Source organism: Zootermopsis nevadensis, unplaced genomic scaffold, assembly GCF_977971745.1.
Source record: "Zootermopsis nevadensis isolate Lab colony 2312 unplaced genomic scaffold, Znev_1.0 Znev_ptg000003l, whole genome shotgun sequence".
NCBI lineage: Eukaryota > Metazoa > Arthropoda > Insecta > Blattodea > Termopsidae > Zootermopsis > Zootermopsis nevadensis.
In genome coordinates, this window is record NW_028259135.1 from 6588547 (window position 1) to 6614413 (window position 25867).

The 25867-nt window shown below is 39.1% G+C and overlaps 1 protein-coding gene across 1 annotated transcript; it reads right to left on the reverse strand.

Moving 5' to 3' along the window:
* Window positions 1-16377: 16377 nt before the first annotated feature.
* Window positions 16378-24802, reverse strand: LOC147874930 (uncharacterized). Its single transcript, XM_087341429.1, has 6 exons — window positions 24699-24802; window positions 21082-21294; window positions 20578-20741; window positions 20085-20319; window positions 18975-19232; window positions 16378-17903 (listed from the first exon to the last, which is right to left on the reverse strand). Exons 2-6 carry the CDS (start codon window positions 21289-21291, stop codon window positions 17310-17312), a joined length of 1461 nt encoding a protein of 486 aa, XP_087197555.1. The 5' UTR covers window positions 21292-21294; window positions 24699-24802; the 3' UTR covers window positions 16378-17309.
* Window positions 24803-25867: the final 1065 nt, after the last annotated feature.

Consider the following 25867-nt stretch of genomic DNA (forward strand, 5'->3'; position numbering starts at 1 on the left):
ATCTCATATACTGGAAGGAGAAAAACAACACTTTTAGGGCTGAAACAGAAACTCATAACCCGTCGAATGCAGGAGTACTCTAACAGCGCCACAGACGAAAATTGGTGGTGGGGGGGGGGGGGGGTCGGAGGTTGAGAGAGGGGGGAGATAGTGAAAGGAAAAACATCCAAAGGTGGCGTCCCAACTATAAAATTCGCATGTCCAGATCAAATGAACACTGAAATGGCACAACAACTATTCGTAAAACTCACAAGTCGCAAATATGTTCATCGGTTGCACAGTTGTTTTATACAGACAGACCGACGGACGGATGAAGCAATCTTAAAAGACGGAACTGCACGGTTGCTAACGCCCTTGAAAAAGCTTTGTACAAATGGATTTTGCTGAAAGGAGTTTAAATGGTTTGGGAGGTCTGTACACGTAAACTTCAAAGGTTAGGTTAAGAGGAATCATAACTCAGCATCTGTTGATCGCATCCCAAACGAAGTGGACGTCGCATTCGACATTTGCGAATTACGTCAAGGTGAAAAATAATTTTATTCTATCACACAATATCACTAAACGGTAGTTTTGAGTTTTTCCAGGATCATGAGATGCAAAATTCGGAGATATGTTTAAGAGTTTAACAATTTTAAACTGAGAATCGGTTTCAGATTCGTCCAAATGAATTGGAAGATCGAAACAAAGCGACAATGGTCATGTCACAATACGAGTTTACGTGCACGTACGTGCATATGTGTATACATGTTAATTTAAACTAAGCTCGGGTAACCTTCACCACTCAGGCCAGACTACGGGCAAATCACGTGACCTCCTATCTTTGTTATGTTGTGTAATTATTCTCTGCCCATACATCTATTTTATGGGGCTCGGAAGCCATTCCAAAGCACAGGAAGACATTAGTTTTCATTAAATGGGTCAAACATTGTGGCCAGATTCATTGAGCTGACTGAAGGCAAGAATAATATTCTTAGGCAGCGAATTTCAAACTGTGGGCCGCGTACAACTGGATGTTTATGCAAGTTACAACAATGTGGCAAATATCGATATTATACTTCCAGGAAATACTCTGGAATTCTCCTGAAACAGGACTCATCTGAATTAATCAACAGCTGTTCCGTCTTCTTCATAAGGACCATCACGCAGTAACACGGAGGGCGGGGGGAGGTACATCCACCCCGAGACCACTTGTAACTAGGCGCGAAATAATCATTTAATCTTTTCAGCCATCCAATATCGCCGAAGTCGGGCCTTGGCCTCCCTCGCGTTTCGCAGTAATTAGCTTTATGATGTGGGGGTTATTAGCCCCACGACCAAACACCAGCAATCTTGGAGAACAGATTGCCTGCTTCTTCGTTTGCCCAGTTAGGGATGCTGTAGCGTGGTGGGTCACTAAAACACCCCCACCACATCAAGGTCACGCGACCCCTAGGTGGAGTTTTCGATTCTTACTATAGTTCCTTTATTTACTTGACTCCGATGGATGTAAAGAAATGTTAGTTCCATTATCGTCTGCTGCTTTGACTTAGGAACTCTGTGCTAAAATGTAAGATTTTCTGACAAAATCTTTGCTCACACAAGCTGATGAATGAGAAATTTTAAAGTAATATGTAACTGTATGGTAATAAGTGCATATTTCAATAATATTTCTAACCTAACCTAATCTAACCCAACCCAACCTAACCTAACCTAACCTAACCTAACCTACGGTCACTTGGCTGTTTGGAAGCGGTGCCAGAAATACTGATCTTGAGTCCAACAAGAAAATTATTTTCCCCAAGGGAAGACAAATTTGGACCACCTTGAAATAAGGTATTCGACGATTTAATCTGAGTAAAGGCAGGGCCAAATAATACATTTTTGTGAACACGATGATGATAATAATAGTTCCATAAATTATGGTGTTTATAAAGACCACGTTGTCTTAATCTTTCCTGGGATAATCTTACATGTACTACTATGAATTAATTAAACATACATATTTAGAAGAACGAAAATAAAATTACTATCCTCACGAGAACAAGAAACTGGACCAAATATTCGTTTTTGAGAGTATCTGTTTGAACCAACGGAATGAATTAATCGCTTTCCGTTCTTTGTACCAACTTTGGTTTTCTGTCTTGATAAAGAGTTTCCATAAAATTTCACACTCTTTGCATAAAGACAATGAGCTCTAAAAATGATTAATCTCAAATGTAATTGTCCGTAGTTTATTGGGTAAGACCAAAGAAAAATAATTGTTTATGCTTTATTAGCCATAACTTCCATTCCATTGCATCTCAAGCTCATTTGTTTCTTAGAAGAATCATAAAAAACGTCCACTTACATTGCAAATTAATGGGCGTGACACATAAGAAAACTGTATCACGATAAAAGTGAATAATTTTGGTTATTTATTAAGCATTATCACGAATATTTAATTTTATTATCCAATTTAAAATCGCTTCCAAAGCCACTTAGGGCCTTGAAAGCTGACAGTTTAGTAAGATAAATGCCCTTCGGTTTGCATTTTCTATGGAACTGGAATTTACATTCTTGAAAAGCTATTGAGAGAGTAGATTAAGTTTCTACTACTGATTTGTTGCCAGTGAATAAATTTAGACTATAACATTCCTAAACATGATATTTCGTGCACGTCATGGAATGTGTCAACGATATTTAACTTGGTAAGAATTTGGAAGAAGACAGTCGTGGCCTATTTATAGATTCTATCCCAATATTTGGCGGGGATAGCGACGAAGAGGCGTAATTAAGGTAATTTCTGCCCTACCCGGGATTTGAACCGCATACTTCTGTCATTGTAGTCGGGAGTCTTACCGCGATGTCGGCTTACTAATTTTTTTCCTGTGATTTCAACAAGAAGTTCTGGAAAGAACTTACGACGTCTACATTCCAATGATAGAAACCGTACATGATGGGACCAACAAGAACTACGAAACATTTCTGTGCATCGCTAGTACGGGTTCAGCCTTTGTTACATTCGCAAGACATGTCACAAGAGAGTCGCATCGTCGCCATGTTTGCAATTGTTAACACACAATAAATGATTTCTTACATAAAATTAAAATATATTTATAATCTACCTTCATTCAAAATTTCACATTTCTACATCCGAAGGTGTATTAATTATAGGCATAAATACGAAAGCTGAAGACATGAGATGTACTCCTCGTCAAATATAATTAAACTGATCTAGTGAAGGAGCATGAGATGGGCTAGGCATGCAGCCTGCATGGGAGAGAAGAGGAATGCATACAGGCTTTTGGTGGGAGGATAATATTAAATTGGATATTAGAGAAGTAGGGTGGAGTGGTATGTACTGGATTCAACTGGCTCATGTCAGGTGCCAGTGGCGGACTCTTCCTAACACGGTAATGAACCTAAGGGGTCCATAAAGTGTTGGTGATTTCTTAAGTGAGTGACCGACTGCTGGCTTCTCAGGAATGACTCTGGTCCTTGGAGTAAGCAAAAAAATACTAAGTAGCTAGAAAGCAAGTAAATAAGTACATAAGCAGTAAGTAAGTAAATACATATTTCACGCAACTGTCTCTCAAAAGAAATTAAAGGGAGAGTACATTTAGAATGGCCACTACCGGCACCATCTCCTTCCAAATCTTCATCTATTCATCATTCATGTGTCTTGTGTCGATTAACGCTGGAGAGATCTCTAATGTTTCTCTCCTTGGCCGCCAAGTCCCGCGTATTTTGTCTGGATTGGAGACACGTGACTTCACTGACTGTCTCCACGTGTTAACTAACGCGATACCCGAAAAGCCGTTTTCGGTCTACAGAAACACAAATTAAGAGGGTCTGCACGGGATGGTGTAAAACTGGTATAAACGTGTATCTACAAACCTACAGACGAATATTAAGTCAGATTTCTGGAACAGTTTTAATATTCTCAGATGTTACACGGACGATGTTTCGTTTCTGTTCTATCTGAAGTCCTCCTGCACTGTCCTTTGTGAGGAGTAAAGGTTTCTTCAACTAAATTCCGAAAATGCAATGCGACGTTTTGTCACGACATGGATTTACTTTGCTTAGAAATCTGAACTTGTAATTGAAAGTATTGATTATAATCAGTACTTTCAATTATAGGATGCAATCAGGAACACAGACAATTCACAATTGCTCAGATGCTAATTGCAGTGACTGCATTAGAAGAAGGAGTTCTAGAAAGTGCTTGAACGCGTACAATTTTTTTTTCGAAGATTGTCTTTCTTGAAATCAGTATGAAATACAAACCAACAAACAAACAAGCAAACAGACCAGTGATCCATATATGTGTGTACCCTCCGTCTAGAAAGATCCCGGGAACGTTGTTTTAATCCGATAGAACCAAGAAATTTCTTACCACCGACATGTTTGAATTTTCTTCTCGGGTTAGATCTAATTTACCCAAGACGGCCACGAACAGCGATATTACATACCGCGTACATTATCAATAGCTGGAAGAATGAGTCCGAAATCGAGGCAAGGATAAAGTTAAAATCCGAAAAACTTTAAGATGGCAAAGGGGACGGGGGTAAAAGAGTGACCAGAGGACGACCGGGGTTGCTCATTCGGGGTAAGGGTATGTGGAGCCCCGCACCCGTTAGAAGTCTGGATGTACCTTAGACAGCGAGGAGACTGTGATGCTGTCGAGAATCGAACTCCGTCCGTTCATAGTATAGCCAGTCATATCCCGCCTCCTTATTAAGAAGCTGATATGAGCACAGTCAGCCGATACATTCCTTGAAATTAATTGAAACTGAAAGTTCATTAACACGTGAAAAAAACGTACTACTGCATCCATTTCTGATCCACATGAATCCAGTCTATATCAGCAAAACATTTTTTTGAGGACCGTTTAAAATAAAAATCTTGTCATTTCATGTACACACAGGCTTACCAAATGATCCCTTCCCCTTAGCTTATCCAATCACATTCCTCGGATCTGTGGTCTGGGGATGGTCGGAAGACTTTCTTCCTGTACGCCAAGACGGTAATAAATACGACGTCAGGGTCGCTTGCATCTTCAGGTTCTATTGTGAGCCACTTGTTTTGAATAAAAGATCTATTTAGGGGAGGCAGAGGGACTTGAACTTTTTCCAATCCGCAGTCTTTGAGGGTGATTCTATTGGGGTATACGATCTTCATTCCTTTTTATAGAACGAATGCCATTACTTGTTACCGCGTGTCTATAAACAATTTTGATTTATTCGCGTAAATATCAAGGCTTTTAGCGTAAGTAGGGGAGAATTGTTGGGGTTTGTTGTAAAGCAGAGGCTGTGTGAGGGCTTAATACAGCGCGCGTTCGCGACCCCACGTTAAGCACTCGGCATCAGCAGAAATAGACAGACAGACAGAGCAGGTTTCGAAAGTGTGTCTGAGAATGTGGTTTTCGGACGGACGGCTGTATTTATGATTGTAGCCACGCATTAAGAAATTACGTACGTATATGACATATTTAAGTACGCTCGTAATTTTCAGCGAATGATCACTGCTTACCTTTGCTCATTCTGGTGCTTATTTTAAAATCGACGGGTCTTCTTAATAGTAACAGTATTAACTATAGACAGTTTTTTGGATCTAAGACAGAAAGTTAATACAGGATGAAAAATATCGCAAGCCGGGGAACTTCATACTCTGCATGTTTTAATCAGCAGGATCATGAAATGAAGGCGACTGATTTGGATAAAACACTTGGCTACCAGCATTGTACATTAAAAATGAGAACAGCATTTTTTATCTATAAATCTGAAAGAAAGACAAAATTTGGGAGACCTAGACATGTACAGGAGAGAAAAATAAATGTTATATTAAATAAATAAGTTGGAGGTTACGGATTGGCTTTTACTGGCTGAGCCTAATGTATTGTAACGGGCTTTTGTGGACACGTTATGAATCGTAGTTTTCAATAAAACTCAGAAAATTTATTAATCAGCTGAGTGACTATTACATTTTAAAATAAGACTCTTTTTATGGAATTAGACGACTGTACTGCATAAATAAGTATTGGACTATATTTATTTTGGATGTAGACCGATAGCGTTCAAATTACGTAACAGCGTGGAGTTGCAGATGAGGTGTTTAATTTAACAATTATTTTCGAGGATCGATTTATAACACGGAATTCACGAACGTCTATTTCTTTCCGGATATAACTACCGAATTTTGTCACTTATTTTGCGTTGTCTGTCAATTTACTGTTCATTTAAACACGCTCTTTTCGCTTGTTGTTCGCAATTATCAAATCTTGTGGTTTTTCACAAAATAAATGTTCTTCTGAACCGCAAATCGTCTTGTACACAGAAGCAAAGTCATCATTCTCCCCTCTGCAAGCGACAGTTAAATGATTACCTAAAAAAATTCCCCTACTTTACTATATGAATTTTCGTTCAGTACACGGCATCGGGGCTGTTAATTCTGGAGGTCACATGGCCTCGTGAAACACGCCATAAACTCATTCCACAGGGCGAAAAAGCTTTTCCTGTTGTGAACAAAACAAGGTCCATACAAAGATAGAAACGAATCTTTAGTAAACAGAAATTTTCATTCTTCACGTGAATAAAACGTTTGTTGCTGAGGTATATTCTGAGAAGGCAAACGGTCACGGAGTTGGAAGATTCACAGGTGTGAGCAACGTCGAAAAAAATATGAATTTACCTGGGAAAATAAAAAGAAGCAGAATTGTAAGAAATGACGGAAATAATTAACTCACCGTATACAGATTGAGTCAAAAGTATGTGTACAAACTTTGTGTGCGTGTTCCTGGATCAAAATAAGAAAAAATGTGGTCGCAAATGCTTATTTTTCAAACTAATAGCCAAAAATAAGTTTAAATGTATGACTTTATTGCCAAGTATAAGGACATGGATGTTTCTTTGTAACAGATGCTCAAAGGTTGTTCCTCCATTCTCCTCACATGCACGAGCACGACGTACACAAGACTGACGAATTCGTTCGTAAAACCAGGGTTTCCTCGAATCATCTGGTATTCATTCTCCACACGTTCCCATAAACGACGGACTTCAAGTGACCCCACAGATAAAAGTCCAATGGAGTCAGGTCCGGTGACCTCGGTGGCCATGCTACTGGGCCACCACGCCAAAATCCATCGCTGTTGGTACTGTTCATTGAGATGATATCTGACGTGACGGGAGAAGTGTGCTGGGGTTCTGTCGTGCATAAACCACATTTGTCTTCTTATATTCAGTGGTACATCTTCAAGGAGACGTGGTAAGTGTCTTCTTAAGAATCGCCGATATGAGGGTCCTCTTAGACGTGATGGAAGCATGTGCGGACCAATAAGGATGTCGCCAACAATTCCTGCCCAAAAGTTAATTGAAAATCTTTGCTGGAAGCTGGATTTACTTTGATATAAAGTCAATTCATCGAAACTTATTTTTGGCTATTATTTCGAAAATGAAACATCTGCGACCCCATTTTCATAGAAGCATTTTTTCTTATTTTTGATCCTGGAACACGCACACGAAGTTTGTGAACATACTTTTGACTCACTCTGTATATATATATATATATATAAATCTAACACATTTTCATACTTAAGAGTACGGTCTTTATAACTGGATACAACATCGTTAAACTCCCACAAATTATACACAAGAATTATTTAATAAAGGACTAAATAAATACATTACTTGATTCGCCGTCTTACACAACAATCAGCACGTGTGTGGCATAACGATTTAAACCCTCGTTTCGCATGATTGCAGGGTATCTGAACGGGATCAGCGTTAACGGTACCAGCCTGGAATATCAGTTACCCACAAGGAATGTTCACTGGAACAGTGGTTACTGAAAAATAACTGGATCCCTCATCTCTATCAGGAAGCTATGAATGTATAACGCGTTACTCCACATATATTTTTGATGCGGTTATGTTTAAGTAAGTCTAGCGGAAAACGTAAGCACACAGTGTGAAGAAGCGAATCTTAAAAAGGAAGAGAATTATCCCAGGAGAGGACTAGAGGGAAGATGTGAGTGACGGGAAGGGAGGATAAGAAAATATAACGCAGAGGGTGGAATCGACGTCTGGCGGAGTAACAGGAGGAAACAGAGATAACTTCATCTTAATTTAAATCCAATAGAAGTTTGCGGTTTTAACTTATTTTCTCTTCGTCTGAGACTTTAGACTTCGCCACAGTTTTACCCACACTTCTTCACTCTTTCCTTTCCCCCCCCCCCCCCAAGAGGGTAAGAATCTGCATATGTTTGGCAAACTATGAAATCCGGCAATGTATGAATGCCTAAAGTCAATAGGCAAAGTATGAGATTGAGGCATTTTTTGAAATGCCCAGACATTTTATAAAATGCCTAGAACTTTTAGGCAATGTATTAAACTGACTGTTTATTTTATGCTTTGCCTGGGCATTCTATAAAATATCAAGGAATTTTATAAAATGCCTCAGATTCTTTAGTCAAAGTCTATAACAAAGAAGTTTCTATAATAAGATTTATACAGTTTTATTTTATCTTTTATATTTGCAAAAACGTAATATAAAACGATATTTTTTTAATTCACAAAACTTTTGTTATGTTCAGATTCAGTAGCTTGGTGTTTTCGCGACTATCGTGCACAACCTCCATCTTGACAGCTTACCTAATCGACTTTGATTAATTTCAATTTATGCAGCCAAACAATATTAACATTACGATTTATTTCATACTTTGCCTACTGACTTTAGGCATTCTATACATTGCCTAGGTATTCTATTCACTGCCGGTAACACATATAAATCACACGATCCAGGAAAATGTTGCACCTTGACTTAAAAAAACTCTTCTTGATGAGATTAAGCAAATTAGTAACACTTGTCAGGATAAGCCTGTTCCAGACATTCAGTCTCTGTGTCCACGAAGTTGCTCATTTAAATCAAGAGGGATAACAACATTACAGCACGTAGCACAAGTGTTGTCATAAGAGATGTATAATAAAATGCTAGCCCGAAAATGTGAAGGAAAGAGCCCACTTGTAAGACCAAGACATGCCCGGCGGAATATAAACAAGGATGTGAGCGTATGGATTGGATTCAACTGGCTTAAAAGACACCAATGACTACCTATAATAAACTATATATAAGACTTGAGATATTCGAGGCGACTAAATTGAATAATATCTTCTCGGGCGACAAGCCGCGTCAAAATGGAACCGCAGTCCAACGTTTCGGAGGCATTTTCTGTTTCCATCATCAGGGAATGACATTCGTTGGACTATGATTCGATTTTGACGAGACTTGTCGCCCCAGAGGATTTTACTGAATATGGTATGCATAAAACACGATAAATTTCTTGACCAGCTGATCTACTGTCAGCTACTCAACGAATCTGCTGCCTGACGTTAGTCTGTCAAAGTTTCGCTGAACTTCTGCTGAACGGAAAGCTTCTGAACATAGAAATTTATGTTTATTTTATTTGGATGAGTCTGGGTTTTGATAAATTTTAAACCAGACAGAAACTTTGTTACATCCGGACGAAAGGTCGTGCTATTTTATAGAAAACAGAGACATTTTTGTTAAATCCTACCTTTTAAATATTCCAGTAAAACCTTCAAAACCGGGACAACCCATTTACCTTCCTTGTGAGAATCTACCATAACGTACGGCAACCGAACTTCTGAAATGTTCATGCAACCTTTATTTAAAACACAAGAGTTCCAACATAGCAACCCAGGAATATTTTATATTTTACAGAGACAAACGTACGAGTTCTTATTTTCTCCTGTGATGGGATATCAGCTTGTCTGCTTTAGTCCTAGCGTCGGGGAACAACGTTCTGTCAGGGTTTACCCGCCTTTAGATAAGTCGTCTTAGAAACATCTACCCCTCCTTATCCTAGGCAGGGAAAGGTCACTGTGATATTTTCAAAACTCCTAAGACTTAGGGCAGCGTTTCTCAACCTATGGTATGCGAGCCAATGTTGAGTTGTACGCGAACTAAGTAAGAAAATCAAAATATAATTTTAACATAAATGAAATTTACGTGACCGCATTTGGTTAGTGGTACATTTAATGTGTTAAATTAGAATTAGTGGTACGCCAGCGAAAAAGGGTGAAAACCCCTGACCTAGAGGAAGGAAGAAATGGACACGTGTGTAAAAATGGAATTAAGACAGACCAGTGTTCTAAATATCAGGGAAGTACATTAAGAGACGCAGAAGATAAATGGAAAACATACAAGGAAAATTAATTTAATAGAATAATAATGACAAAGTTGGGAAGAAATATGGATTAGGAAGGCCCCGGGAATTGATGATGAAAATTTGGAGCTGGTGCTCGGAAGATGAATGTAAAAACCGTCAAACTACTTAATGAAGCAGGGATCTGTAAGAATATGCCTCAAGGAAGTGACGAAGCACAGAAAACAAATACATTTAAACGAAGAAATAAGTCTATCTACAACAACTACAGGTGAATATTACTCTTAAAAAAATATTTGAATGAAGTTCACGAAATTATTCTAAAAAAAACGACAGAAAGAAATATTTTCAGGATTAAAAGTGATCTAGAACAATCATGGAAGGCGTAGGATTTGAGGTTTTCACTGCGGTGAGTCTGAAGTCTTCTGGCTTGTTGCGTTGTGTAGCCTGGTATAAGTTTACCGACGTCTCAGAGGTCTCTGCATCATTACTGTGATGAATGAAGATGTTTTAATTGTGCAATCACACGAAATATAGTTTTTACGAAAAACATGAAAATATTATAAAAAACATAGAAAATGAAAATCAAAGAATATTGACGTTCACTAATAAAAATATCAAATGTGGAACACGTTTAAACATTAAATTATTTGTGACGCAGGTTATCAGGATGTGAAACAAACTGAGATTTCGGTAGGAAGCAAATAGTTCCGTTAAAAGAAGTTCTGATAGAAATGTGAGGACAGTACGAGGAAGTCCACAAAATGGTGACTAAGATGCCACTTAAAATGGAAGTGAGTGATGAATATGGAGAACTCAAGGTCGGAAAAACAAATGGAGCCGGAGAATGCGGGATTTATGAATAATGACTATGAGAGATAAAATCAGAAGTGTAAATATTCGTTCACAGATGGGGGAGCGTTCAGTTTAAACCGCAATCCGAACTACTAAAACACGAACACTCCCACGTACGTCACTTTGACTCGTTTCTCGTCTCATGACACAGACACGCATTTCCTGTGGCCAAAAATTTTGTTACCAGACAATTGTCACAAGTCATAAATTGAAATTAAAAAAGCACAATGACGAGTTCGAAAAATTTCAAATTCGCAAGAGGAATTTTAGCATTCGAATGAGTAGCACACGTACGTAGGTGCTACTGTTCATCTAATATTTCACTGAGATAAAAAAAAAATCTTTACAGAATTGTGATTTATTGTCAGTAAAGAGGCCGTGGGCCTTTAGTATTTACAGCGTTTCCTCGGTGAACGAAAATAAAAGCTTTTTGCTTACTTAGCGATGATGGGGGTCACGCATCTGCGTTAATGAACGCATTAATATACCCGCAGCAGTTTGAATATTGAAGAATTTCTTTTCTTCTTTTGAAGAGGTGGACGGGGTTGCTCATTTTCCGTTTGGATGAGCGCCCCAGCTTTCAGCACGAGGTGTTAGCTGCCGATTGCATGTTAAGACTTCCATTTTGTTGATTGGAATTGCTTCTCTTTTCTTCTTCTTTCTTTCTAACTATCTTCTACTCGTTTTTTTAACACTCGTCTCTTGCAATTCCTGAAACTCGTTGCCATCAGATGAAAGCAAACCGCTCCGATATTTTTATACATCAGAGAGCTCTCATAATGAGGGACACGTCTTGATATTTCCTCTCGCCAACTGAGACTCCACTTCTTGTGGGAGTGCTTGGAGTGTCAGAGATGAGTAAAGTTTTCCTTTCCGTGCAAATGAAGATTTTATTCAGATGTCACAAAACTTTATAATTACTTCTTTCATTCTTCATTTATGGGAATAATAATCTTGATACTGAAACGCGAGCCAATTTACAGCATATTACAAGATGGGACCGAATAATCAAAAGGTCTTTACCTTCTAATCACCTTTTTAAGTTATCTTAATTCAATAAAGAGTTCATGAATTGAGCTGTCATCAATTACTTCACAAAATAAAATATCAGGATGTCTCTCTAGGACTGTGTGCATTTAAGGGTGAAGTTCCTTCGGATAGGGAGAAATTTAAGTAGGGCTAGTGAAAATATTAAGATATTACCAACAATACATCATCTAAAAGTTTATAATTTTCATAAATAGGCTGGTACGGATAAAATATTGTGATCACTAAAAGAAATACTGATTCTTATAATGAATTTAAAGTTACAGCCTCCGTAGTAGACGAGGGCTGTGTACTATCTTAATTTATGAACACATCTGAGTATGTAAAGGTCAGCTGGTTTCTGCTACGCATCCTGTAAAATGTTCGTCCTCACGACTTGAGATCATCAATCAGGGTTAGGATAGCCTGTTTGAACCAATGAGCCATAATAAAATTCAAAAGTATTTTTCTGTGTGAACGTTAGGTCAGTGTGAAGAAGTAAAGAGTGTTTAAAACGATTTCTGAAGCAACAGAATTTTTTCGCGAGGCAATCCGGTTCCCTGTCACTAACAAATTAACCAGTGACACAACTAAAAACTGGATTTTCCAACCCAATGGCGTGATCTTGAGACTAAAGTACAAAACCTAGTTCAATAATCATACTCAACAATATTACAGTCTAATCTTGACAGTACAATTTAAGATTTTATTTCTTCATCGTTCTAAACATCTTTGCTTAGTAGCTGCTGGCAGTAACAGGCCTACAATGTTAACAGTTTCCTTTGCACGATGTGCACAGAAATTAACGAATATGGCGATAGTCGCGTCTGTCCGTCCGTCGACACGTTTCAACACGAAAAATTCTGGACAGATTTTTGCCCATCATCGTGCGATGTATAATTCACGACCTCCGACGCGAGCAATCTGTCCAGCTCACACCACAATCGAGCACCTTTTCCCGATATTTGGAACATTATCGAAGGTGGAAATAAATGAGGATAATTGGTAGCCTCTGGTGACAATTGCAGGTACTTGGTGTACGTTATGGTTAACAATCTCCCTGAGGACTTCAAGAAACCTTTAAATATGTTTAATTTCTCAGAGTATTGTTCAAAGCCGTTTGTACACTCGACAAAGCGTTTAGGGCCGTGTGTTTTTATAAGAAATTATCACTGAAGGATAAAGTTTATTAAGGCATTTTTTAAATAACCAGCAAGTTACAGCACAGTAATTCATTTGTAAAAAAACACAATGATTTGGGATTCAGTGCGACTGAGTTTGCTTACCGCGTTGGTTATGGAAAGTAGTGTCACGTGGCCGGATTGCGCCGGACTGTGCTGGACAATGCAGAACTGTGCCGTAACGTGGAGGACTGAGCTGTCAGGTACGAACTTCATTTGCATTTCACCTCGATTCCGCAAGTCAAGATTGTGCTACAGAACCTACTCAGATCTTTTCTGCAACAACCCTTCCATTTTGCGATGCGCTCAGCCGTTGGTGTGACAACCCTGATAGAAAATTAGTGCAAAAACTGCGATTTACTTAACGACACCGACAGACTTTTTCAGTCGGTGATACGATCACTAATGAACTGGAAAATACGAGGAAGGAAGCTCCCGTGGCCTTATTTAAGGCATTATCTCAGCATTTTCCTGGACGGACTGAGGAAAACTGCAGAAAGACTAGGTCTGGGTCGAGATGAACCAGAAACTCCTGAATACGAAGCAGGAATGCTAACCACTCGACTATGACGTTCTGCCAAAAGTTTATAACCACTGTTGTTACTTACTGAATAATAGAAAACTTGACCTTTGTTTTTAGACTTTTGGGTTGAAAATAAGTTAACATGTAGGCCAGATGTAAAAGTAGTGTCTTAAAAGAATGCAGGACAAAATCAGAATATAGACTAATAAATCGTCCGAAAATGTGTCAAATGACTTAAAAATAAAAACTTCATTCACAAATAAGTCAAGAGGAGACATGCTCAGGACACGCGAGGCACGTAAAGGTACGTACACCATTCGGCAACAGGAAGACACAGTTGCACTGTTTCTGTCAGAGACGTTGGTGTGCGTTCCTTTGTACCCTGTGTGCTAACCTGCGGGTATGATCGAATTTCGACCGCGTAAATTGTTTGGCCAAATCCGAATCTGCTGCATTTTCGTTTCGATACAAATCTGGCAACTGACAAATTTGTGTCGTTTTGTGGACGCACGACAGGAAGATTTTTATCTGCATAAAAGATCCGTTTACTGCATTGAGCACAGGTGGTTTTTAATCCAGTATCTTTCCCACCAAGTCTAAATTTTCAATTCATTAAATTCAATACATATGAATTGAAAATAAAATCCACATTCCGTATAAAACTTCCCCTGTGTGTGTACGACTATACGTCGATATTTAGCCAGATAACTTTCACTGCTTTCTAAAACAGATTGTCTCCTGTGTGACCACAAAGGAACAAGTGTTGGCTGTCAACTACATTGATATTTCAGTTCAGTGTCATTTACTGTAGTAATTCGCATTACAAAAAATAATTAATAACTAATAACTGATACGACTTGAGAACTGCTGGTAGCATGTGAGTTGTTAACCGTGGGAATCATGAGGCTGCAGTCACTTCTGAAAAGCTGTGAACCATTTCAGACGTTATCGATCGAGTGTGGTACAACTCTTTATTAACGACACGCCATTAATGGCTAGTCTACAGTATAATGACGCCGTTTAACGTTGTCTTGAGCACTAAAACACAGAAGAGAACCATCTTTGTAATCACCGCCGTGAGAACTTAAATTCTTACAAGTTCGTCGTCACTAAAAACCGAAATTGAGCTCTAGAATGGGGGGGAGGGGAGGAAAGGGGAGACAATCCACTACACTCCCAGTTCAAGACGTTACAACAGACGAACGTCGACATTGGCCAGCTGTTGCTGAGAAGAGAGCTCGTTCCAACAAACCCTGTGGCGGAGCTCCTAAATAACGCGCAGCATTAAAGAAGACAGCAGTTTTCATGAATATATTTATTTCCTCTCTATAAATTGGCTTGTCTCGCCATGGTCAGGGGTCACGGTGGTCTAGCGGTTAGAACGCTGGCCTTGTAATCCTGGGGTCTCGGGTTCGATTCCCGGAGGTGCCCGAATTTATAACTTGTGTTGGACAAGGCCGTGGTCTAGGCAACACGGAGTTTTCCTCCGGGGGCTTCCCCGGTTTCTCCGTGGCATCCCAACAATTACTCCATTCACACACAGAAAAAGGCAATGGCAAACCACTTCTGGATCATATGCCAAGAACGTATATGAACAGGTCCCAGTCCGAGAAAAGGATGGAAGGATCCTGTTCATATGGACCTGTCGTCAGACAGAACACTAAATAATAATAACACCAACGCAACATTGAATTAACCAATGTATATTTAGTAAATAATACGCTATTTTTAACAATTAAAAGTATGCACGAATTATTTGTTCAATCGTTATCAAAATAATTATCCACAGGATCTTTTCCTAACTGCAGTTCATGACATAATGCAACCGACTAATCTTTCCAGTAGATACGGCTTAGGGTGGATTGATTTCCCGGACTACAGTCAGTAGGCTCTTCTGATATGCTGAAACTCCGACATGTTTCTTCTTACAATTTCTACGACTTGTAATTTCGAACTGATCAAACGCACGCCGAGAGACCCTTTGTTCCAAAATGCACTGAGACTGGCTGTGCCCCTCTCTCCACAATTTCCCTCTTTCACAAGGAAAGGCATTTGAATTTCCAACTCTGGTTGGTCACCTCCCCTTTGTTTAGACAAACTTCGTTCTTCCCAGAGACAAGAAAGAAGCTGGACTTAGGCCTAAGGACCTTTGCTCCAAATCCAGGCCACTTTTCCACATATATCATGGCTGCCACTTTAAATTGAGTTGTTCACAGAAGTTTCTCCTAAAAAAATTTCTAGACTTTCCCTTTTGTAACATAAAGCACCTGTTCACCTGACTGAATTAAATGTAGGTGCCCTCGCCCCAGACACTTGTGGGCTGATTTGATATGGTACCAGCTCAGGGCTCTTCTGTTTCCTCGTAAAATTACTTAATTTTATTAATCCAGAAGTTAGTTCACATAAAGTGGTGAAATTTTACAAATATATCCACTTTTTACAAACAGAGGATAAATTATACTACCCACTTAAATTATGTGATGACAAGAAAACCTTCATAAATATTATGACCTAGACGTAGATGGGAGGATAATCTCAGGCGGGATCTGTGGGAGATAGGAGTTAAAGGAGACTGGTTGTTGGTGGCCCAGGACAGGGTCCAGTGGAGGGCTTTGGTTAGTTCGGTGATGAACATTCGGGTTCCGTAAGCCATTTGGTTAGTAAGTAACAATATTTTACTTTTGATTTTATCAAAATTTGAAGCATTAGGAGAAGGAAATGACACAATTCCGATGCAAGGACTTTGATCATACTTTCAAACTAGATGATGAAGATGATCTTCTGAGTTTTGGCACCATGTTTTCTAATAGACATTTACCAGCATTTCACCGATCCTTACCGACTCCATCAGGGCGATGAGTGCCTGATGGTGCTACACTGTATGGCGCTATGACCTAGAAGACAGCCATCTTCGGACTCGCCACCATGAAAACCTGACGTCCTACTGAACTAGAGTAGACAGACTTCCGAAATTATTAATAATCTACACACAATGTAGACGACAAAACCCTGGAAGACCGCAGAAGAGAGTTTCAGACTATGAGGCCTGATTGGGTCAGTATGACCCAACTCCTTGGCTGTTTGTTGATAACAATAAATTCTACAAAAATTAATAGGATTTGAGGTTTTCATGGCTGCCTTCTAGGTTGTAGCACCATGTAGTCTTGTAGAAGCTTGCCAATGTCTTAGAGGTCCTTGATGCCTAAATCATCACTCATTCCCCTGATGATGGAGGCAGCAAAGATCTCTGAATCATCGGCAATGGGCAGGATTTGAGGTTATCGTGACTGTGAGTTTGTAGATTGCTATCCTCTGGGTTGTTGGAACATATAGTATGGTAGAAGTTTGGCAACGTTTCAGATATCTTTGCTGTCTCTGTCACCACTCATTGCCCTGATGATGGAGGCAGCAAGGACCACTAAAACGTTCGTGAATTCCTCTACCAGACTACATGACACTACAACACAAAAGACAGCCTTCTTCTTATATTAGCTGCTTTCAATCCTACATGTTGATCTAGCAACCTAGTTATGTTTTTTAAGTCTAAGAACAATTTCTACAAAAGTGCATCAGCTTTAGTCATCTCAATCAGAAGATGAAGTTGTTTCCTTCAGTCTTTTTGATTTTAACAGATCTTCTTCTTCCAGAGATGCGCTGGAGTTTATCTTCCTCTTACGAGTATTTTTATTCTCGATGCCAAATGTAGAATGTCCTGCATCAGAATCACCATTCGCTTTATTCAATACAGAACCATCTCTGGATAAATTGTCCTTGCTCAAATTTGTTCCTCGTCTGTCATGGCTGTTAGAATCAGTGTCGTTGGTCATGCCTAGGCAGTGAGGTTCCTCACTTGTACTTGGCATCTCTTCGTCATTAATCCAGTTGGAGCTGCAGCTGCTACTGCTAGAAGTTGATGACAGTGCTGTCGCTGTCTGTTGCTGCTCCACATTTTCGCCATTAAACACGGACTTCTTTGAATCAGAGTCGCTGCTATATTCCAGCTTTCTAGCAACCTTCCTCGACATTCGCTTGCGTTGGGAAGTTTTTTTATCTGATGATTTACTTTCACAGATTGGACTTTCTTCAGACAATTGAGAACTTGATGATGTTGATAATCCATTATCATGATCACTGTGACTGGATGAGGTATCGGATCTCATAAACTCCTCGATAAGCGTCTGAATCAAAACACAAAACCAAATGTACTCATTAGGATCTGTTAAGACCAGGAGAGTTATTCCAATTGGCCCGTTACTGGCATAACAAAATAGCTTTATTCAAACTGACGGGCACTTTGTGTCTCGTGACACCTGAGCCTGGTCAGCCTCCTCATTACTACAGGCTACGCACATTACAAAACAACTGAAACACACAAAGACGTTTCGCCAGATCAACTGGTCATGAAATCCAGTGGTTTCTGTTCCATACTTTTGCAACTGTAAAACTTATGTTCCAGAAAAACGTACGAAGCCAAAACTGAATAAAATATGGGGTAACAGTCTGCTGCTCTGCAAGGGAAGGCTTGGTTAGGAACAGCACATACCACTGAAGAAACCCAGTTTGGTTTAAAAACACGCGTTGTGCTAGGGTAAAAGTGGGAATGTTTTGATTGCCATGATACGCATTGAGAGTCGCACCGAACATGCAAGCAATTCAAACATTTTCCACTGTTCTCATAAGCTGTGATGACGCTCCTGAAACCCTTCCAGGGCAAGGCTTATTGTGAAAGTGTTGACAATTCTTTTGCATTGCCATATTTAGCAGATGCTGTGGCTTGCCATGCAACAAAGAAGACATCTGAAAAGGTGAAGTAATGGCTTTCCAAAGGGAAAGACAAGGAAGATGTACTAATGAGCACCGTGGAAGACGCAGACTTAGTTGCTGTGAATGTCCCGAAGAATATATATTATGCAAGAAAGGGGCAAACCATTTTTTATACGACATATGTACACACTGTAAAATGCAGAAGATGTGTTATCTGCATGTTTTCATGTCTCATGTCCTCTTCATTGCTTGTCAGTAATTGACGTCCTTGTTGTTTTCAAGCGCAGTAATAAGCGAACGAAATTAAGTATTATTGCCATTATTATCACCCCACAGTTATAACTCTCGCTGTATGAATCTAATGAAAAGTGTTCCAGAGTGTTCGTATCTAAACTTCACCTTCCTTATCAGCAGCGAAAGTAAAAATGTACAGTGCAATCTTTGTTGTGTGGCGACGCATGGCATGTGAACATAACCATACTCACAAATAATGCATTTTCGTCGTCTTCTTCATCAGAAGACACCAAGGAGAAGACCTGAAGTGTAGCGTCACGAGAAATTTCTGCATAGGCCATGATTGCTAAGTCGTCTGATCCAAAATGCTCGTCTCTCTGCATTGCCTCAGCTTCTGCAGGATTACTGCTCGCGGGGTGTTCTTGCGAGACATTGACCACTGATGAGGCAGTAGGGAAATCACCATGTAAACGGTCCATCATAAGTCTCCGATCTGCAGAGTTCATGGTCTGTAGACAAACACAAGTGTATGCAGACTATATCTCTCTACTTCTCTGTACGCCATTTTATCAGATAAATAGATCTTCATGAAACTTAATAGGTCCACTGCCAGGCTTTGAACACTTTCAATGGGAACTGTAAGCATACTTTTTGCCTAGGTGATGTGTTTGCTGCATCAACCCCATACAAGCTACAATTTTATATTCAGATTCAAGGACCATAAGGAATGAAGATAAATTTTTCTCCTGCTAGCATGAAAGCCTCGATTCTCTGGTTAAAAGTAGCAACGAATGTTGTAATGATTCAAGCGGTGATACAATTTTCACGGACAAAGGAAGAATATTGAAAGTTCTTGAACAACAGACATACACTTAATATTAATGTGTTACTATATAACAAAGTTCCGAAGTTCTGAAATGAAAATTCTCAGGCACGTTTTAATTTTTCATCACATTGAAAAATATCTGAGAACAAACAAAATTAAATTTCCGACTACAAATTGTGGATACAACCTTCTGATATCCTCTAGTGGCAATGATATGAAGTGTGCCTGATGTGTGTCATGTGGTAGGAGCACAGTTCTTTAGTATTAATTGCGAGTTTGAAGTTTAGGTCATGAAAAGCACGTTCGGCTTAAAAATTGTTGGCATTCACTTGTTGCTAATTTAATATGAGTTAGTAGCAGTTTGGACATTAATCTTAGGGAGTTGGGCTGTGAGGATTGTAAACGGACGGAGTATCAAGATCAGGATGAAGTCCAATGGCAGGCTTTGGTGTTGGACCTGCGAGTCCTGCTACCAGGGAGTTAGTTAGTTAGTTAGTTAGTTAGTAGTAGAAACTGCTGCTGGGGACATTCTTACCATGGAAGGACTAGATACAAAAGAGTTTGAACGTTGGGACGCCGTGGATGTGTTTCTAATACTTGAATCCGATGTTGGCATCTGGGTTGACGTACTGTCATTAGATTCCACTCTGTGTTCCGGGTTTGAAGGTTGTGGTAAAATATCGGCCGGCGTATCGTCGGGAGATTCTATTCTGCCTTCCAGAAAATATAACTGCATTCTTTCGACACTATTGTTGGTCCTGAACATGGCACTGTACAGAAAGAGAGAAAGAGTTGTCAGAAACCAAGTTAATAGTTAATTGCTGTTCTTATGATCTGAATGGTTTACCGCTGAAACCACGAAAGTCTAAAAGTGGATTTAATCCCAGGCAGCTGCACAGTCCATAACTTCGTAACGTTTAACTTCTCAAAGAGCTATGTCAATAGTGACCTTACATCAGTAACCATTTCTCCCAATTTTCAAGCAAAATATTATTTCCCTTGTGACTGACATAATCTGGAACTTTTACCTGTGTCGGTACCATTGTCCAGATACAAGGAAATCAATATATACAATGTTCAAACACATATTTTCTGGAGGAGGCAGCTCGTACACATCGTAGTCGTCCTCAGAGCGAATATTATGGATTATGGAACGAAATCTCGTCTTGCAGAGGGGGCATTCTGGTTTCTCCTGCAAGATAAATGTTTAAAACTTAAACCACTTTAACAAATAATAATCATATGTGCATTTAGTGTTTCAGTACTGTCAGAGGTGTGTTTCTTCTGTATACATTTCTGTTTCAAAGTTCATAACCAACACACAGCAAAATTTAAATACAGTTCCAAACTTTAAACATGCCTAACACTGAGACTGAGAATAAAATAACGAATCTACAACACAAGGACTGTGAAGTTAATCCAAATAAACCAGGCTGTCTGTCACCCAGTTTCAATTTTAAAAGCAAATGTACGAATATTGTCATAATATGCCTTTTAGAGTAATGTGATACCGGTTGGTCTAAATGCTTTACCTGCGACCATTGCCGGAGACATTCAAAGCAGAACTCGTGCAAGCAGCCATCACTGAAACACGGATTCTGTCTTGTACCCAGGCAGACTGCGCAGATCGAGTTTGGCGACCTCTCTCGTTGAATCCGTGGTCTTAAAGATTCAGGACTTTGATTTGTGGGGCTACTCTCTGCCCCATTATTTGGTGGTGTGACTGTATGTTTATCCTCCATAACCTTTAAAATTACGAAATAAATTAAACACTCAAACATCAACACATGTTCATGAGACAGCGTCTTACCACAAGCAGTAAACAGTTTTCGCTGGTCATGAACCTAACACAGAACTAAACAGGCATTAGCGTCATGACGAACTAAATCCAATTCACTAATTACAAACCATTTTAATATTATCCTTCGTGTTTCATGTGACCGCTTCCTCAAGCTTTAACAAGAAAAGAAAGTGTGCATTCCTTGTTAAACATGCGTGCTACATGCGCAATTTCCAAGATTACTTTGTGAAGGATTGAAACTATAAATTCATAGAATTTTGATTCATTGTCCTGTCAGCTGCTCTCTTAAGAAGCAAGATACAGAAAAGTTAAATAACGGACGCTGGAAGGAGCAACTGAGGATTGATCAAGCAAACCAAGGCTGATGATTAAAGATGCTGCTAAATGAGAGGATTTGATCCGCGTGGAATCTGGAATTGACTGGTTGCTTGGTCATTGCCAATTTGGCCATCAGCTTTAGGCTGTCTGTAGGTCAGTACAAAGGACATGAAGAGCCACAAGGTAAGAGTTTATAAAATATTAAAAATACCAATACTTTTATACAAATTATACACATGAGCGGACGCTGAAAGGGAATAAAAATTTCAAACTACGCAGATGAAATTCCTACAAGCCGTAAAATGGTGTACAGGAGTAGAAATAAACAGATATAAATTTTAATGATCTATAACAGGACCACATAAAATCAGAGGAAAAATTTATTTTAAAACTTACAAAAGTCTGAAGAATGGATCTAATGTCTCGGATACCACTTATCCTTCAACAAGCTCAAAACACTTTAATCCGAACAAAACAGAATATTTTAGTTTACTTTACTTCAGGGGTATTTGGACCATAAGGTTGGCAATTATTAGGCCTATCTTACGAAATTTTACAAATAATTGGGGGGGGGGATCACGTTTAGCAAACACATAAAATAGTAATTTTAGTCAGCCATAAGTAAATTACACTTAATTAATTCATGTTTTAATATTTCCTAGAGAAGCTGGTGTTTCTGTGTCATGTTACATAACACATGGTTTTCTAAAAATTTTACAGTTTTCGGTATAAATTTCAAAGAGGACATCCATACACCCAGGAAATAAAGAAGGTTAAGCATAGAATATGGCTAAGCCCCCCCCCCCAGTCTATATTCTAGGGTGAATTTTGATCCTATGTTCCTTCTTGAATATGGCTCTCGTGACTTCTAACCTAGTTTGGTTATCTTATTTCTGAATAGCTTTGTATTCTACTCTGCCACTAAAACACGAATTTAAACAAACTAACATAACCTTATTTCCTCCTCACATTAATGGTAACAATAAAAACAATAATATTAATAAAATAGAATGTACATTTGGAGGAAGGGCTCCATGTTCACCAATTTATAACATCTCAGCAAATCAGAACCACTCACACTGCTCAAACACCAAGTGACATGATTCCACAGAAAAACTTCTAAACTGTAAAAATGAAGTTCTCAGTGTTACAGAAATTGACATTTTTACTCACCTGGTTGGATGCCAATTATTATATAATCTTTTTAGAAAATTTATCTTGTATTTTCAAATGAAATTCTCATGTTACGGTCAAAAACAAACAAAATATTATACGTAAAATTTTGACATAATCTCTTTCAATAAAGTGACTCGAAAATAATCACAAATGTAAAGAACACGATGGTCTATGAAACGATACTGAACCCACTGATTACACCAGTTCAATTTTTGTCTGCTTGTTTATTTATTTATAGTTTATATAACGGCGTTATATATGGCGGAGTCCCGCGCCGTAGCCGCGCGGTCTGAGGCAGCGTCATGCTTCGGACCGGCGATACGGAATGCGCGCTGGTTCGAGTCTCAGGGGAGAAGAAATTTTCTCATGAGCTTTCGACCAGTGTATGGGACCGGTGCCAACCCAGCATCGTGAGGAAATTGGGGAGCTACAATGAGTAGTGTAATCCGGTCATGAAAACTAGCAATGGCTGGGGTTCGTCGTGCTGACCGCACTCTATATCTGGTTGGATAATCGTTCACCTCTGCTTAGGCATGTGAACGTGAGGCCAGCAGCCAGCTAGTTGGTTTTGGCTCCCTGGAGCTGTTACGCCACGGATTTATTTATTTATTTTTATATATAGCGGATGACAGTGAGTAATCAATTGGAAAGAATGTTTAAGGAAGTGGTCGCGACCTAACTGAAGGAACTGTCTAGGCTGAGGAACCACGAAAACTCAGTTAGGTTAGCAGGTCTCAAGGACGAGATTTGAATGCCTGACCTCCCAAATAAGAAGCAGGAGTGTTAAGCACTCGACCCCGTCGTGTGGTGAAAAGGAGTTAATTTTACGCGCTACATTAATTTTTTCATTTTTCCAAGAAAAAACACGAGTTCTTTAGTTAACGCAAACCCTTAGAGTCTGGATAATGAAAGATTTCAAGTGACGAAAATTACGCTCGTCCTTTTGTAAGCTTGTTCCACCAAATTCTTCCGTTATTCACAAAATTTACAAAGTCAATGTAGACGATAAGCCGATCTATTGGATAAAACACGTAAAAATAAACGGTGATTAAATTTGTTTTTATTCCCCATGTTGATTAAACGAGGCAACGCGAAACCGCCTCTTCCAACTTTATTAACCGGAAGTCATGAACCGAGTGCATGTCCCGAACGCAACACTCGAATATTATTTACAGTGGTGTACACGCTACACATTAAGAAAGGCAAAACGTTTTCGTTTGTTCAGCCATAGTGCCAAAAGCATCTGCTCCGGAGAATCTAAAGTTAAGTGAAAATACAAGTGATAACACAAATTTATTTTATTTATTTAGTTTTCTGTCTGTCGACTGGTCCATATGAACAGGATCCTTCCATCCTTTTCTCGGACTGGGACCTGTTCATATACGTTCTTGGCAGATGATCCAGAAGCGGTTTGCCATTGCCTTCTTCTGTGTGTGAATGGAGTAATTGTTGGGATGCCACGGAGAAACCGGGGAAGCCCCCGGATGAAAACTCCGTTTTGCCTAGACCACGGCCTTGCCCAACACAAGTTATAAATTCGGGCACAGCCGGGAATCGAACCCGAGACCCCAGGATTACAAGGCCAGCGTTCTAACCGCTAGACCACCGTGGCTTGATAACATAACACACACGATAATTTATCGAAGGAAATAGGGGATTTAATATTTTACGAAATAAAATTTGTATGTAATTTGTGAAAATATCTTGTGCAACATGCGAGAAAGTTAAATATTATCTACAATGAAATCTGTCTTCACAAAACATCACTACATTCTTTCTAATTTTACGGAATAAATACGTCATTTGCACGATGAATGACAAACGTAAAGATAATAACGATTTGTTAATACTTACTTCAATTATCCTGAGAAATCTGGAGAGATATGCAAATTGGCCTGCTTCTTACTTCACACAACAGTCTTTCTCAACAGTCTTTCTCAACAGCTTGTTTTGCAACAACATTGTTTCTATAGTTTCCAGTAAACAAAAGGAGATTGTTCGGTTTGTAATTGCTCCAGACTGCAGTGTTGACAAATTAAAAAAACAAAAGACACGCGGGAGTCGTAAAAATTCTCTTTGGCCAATGCAAGTTTACTGACGCACATGTGCAGAGACGTTTGTACGATACTTGTAAAGAGATACTACTCGTACATTTAACGCCAGTCATCGTCATTACAATTACGGGATCTTGTAATTTAAATTCATTGTTGGAGTCGCTGTTACATTTCATTCAGTAACAAATTATTAGCTGCAGACAAAACAGCCTACCGTAAATGACAGATTGATTGACGAAGAAATAAAAGGCACTTATTAATACGATAAATACAAATTAATACACCAAAAAAGAAAAAAAGATCACAGAAAGAAATAATTGCCTTTAACTCCAGTTATCCACCACTTACGTAAATTTAGGGACAGAAAGGTAGACTTAGATAAATTTAAATATTGTACAAATGACAAACTGAAATGAAGATTTATGCGTCTGATTACAACGCCATTTTCCATTACGCATTTTAATCAGTGAAGAGTTCCTGTTTCTGGGTTGTAACAACTGAAGAAGTGCCCAGTACGTAAATAACTTTTCCTGATATTAGACTGTTAATTGTTCAAGAAATGCACTAATATTCCTTCCAATTTAATTTTAGGGCTATCAGTCTGTGTATTGACCTTTCTGCCTTCGTACGATTCCGTCTACCAGTCAAACTACGCAAATTTCTTAGTCCACTTTTTTGTGCAAATTGCAGTCTCAATAAAATTAACTCCTTGGAGCATTGCTATTCGTCAGAAGTTGATAGAAGCTGAAACGGCAAAGAAATTATTCGCCATTCATGCATCCTGAATGTTCATGACCGCGTTAACAAGAGCCCATCACTCTACAGACCTACTGAAAGAGGCGACTGCAGTCCACACATTCTACAAGATACATTTTAATATTATTACATGTACCCCCACCTATTATATCTCTTTCTTTCAATTATTCTGAAGAAAATTTTGTAGGTACATGTTCCTCATGTCACCATGCG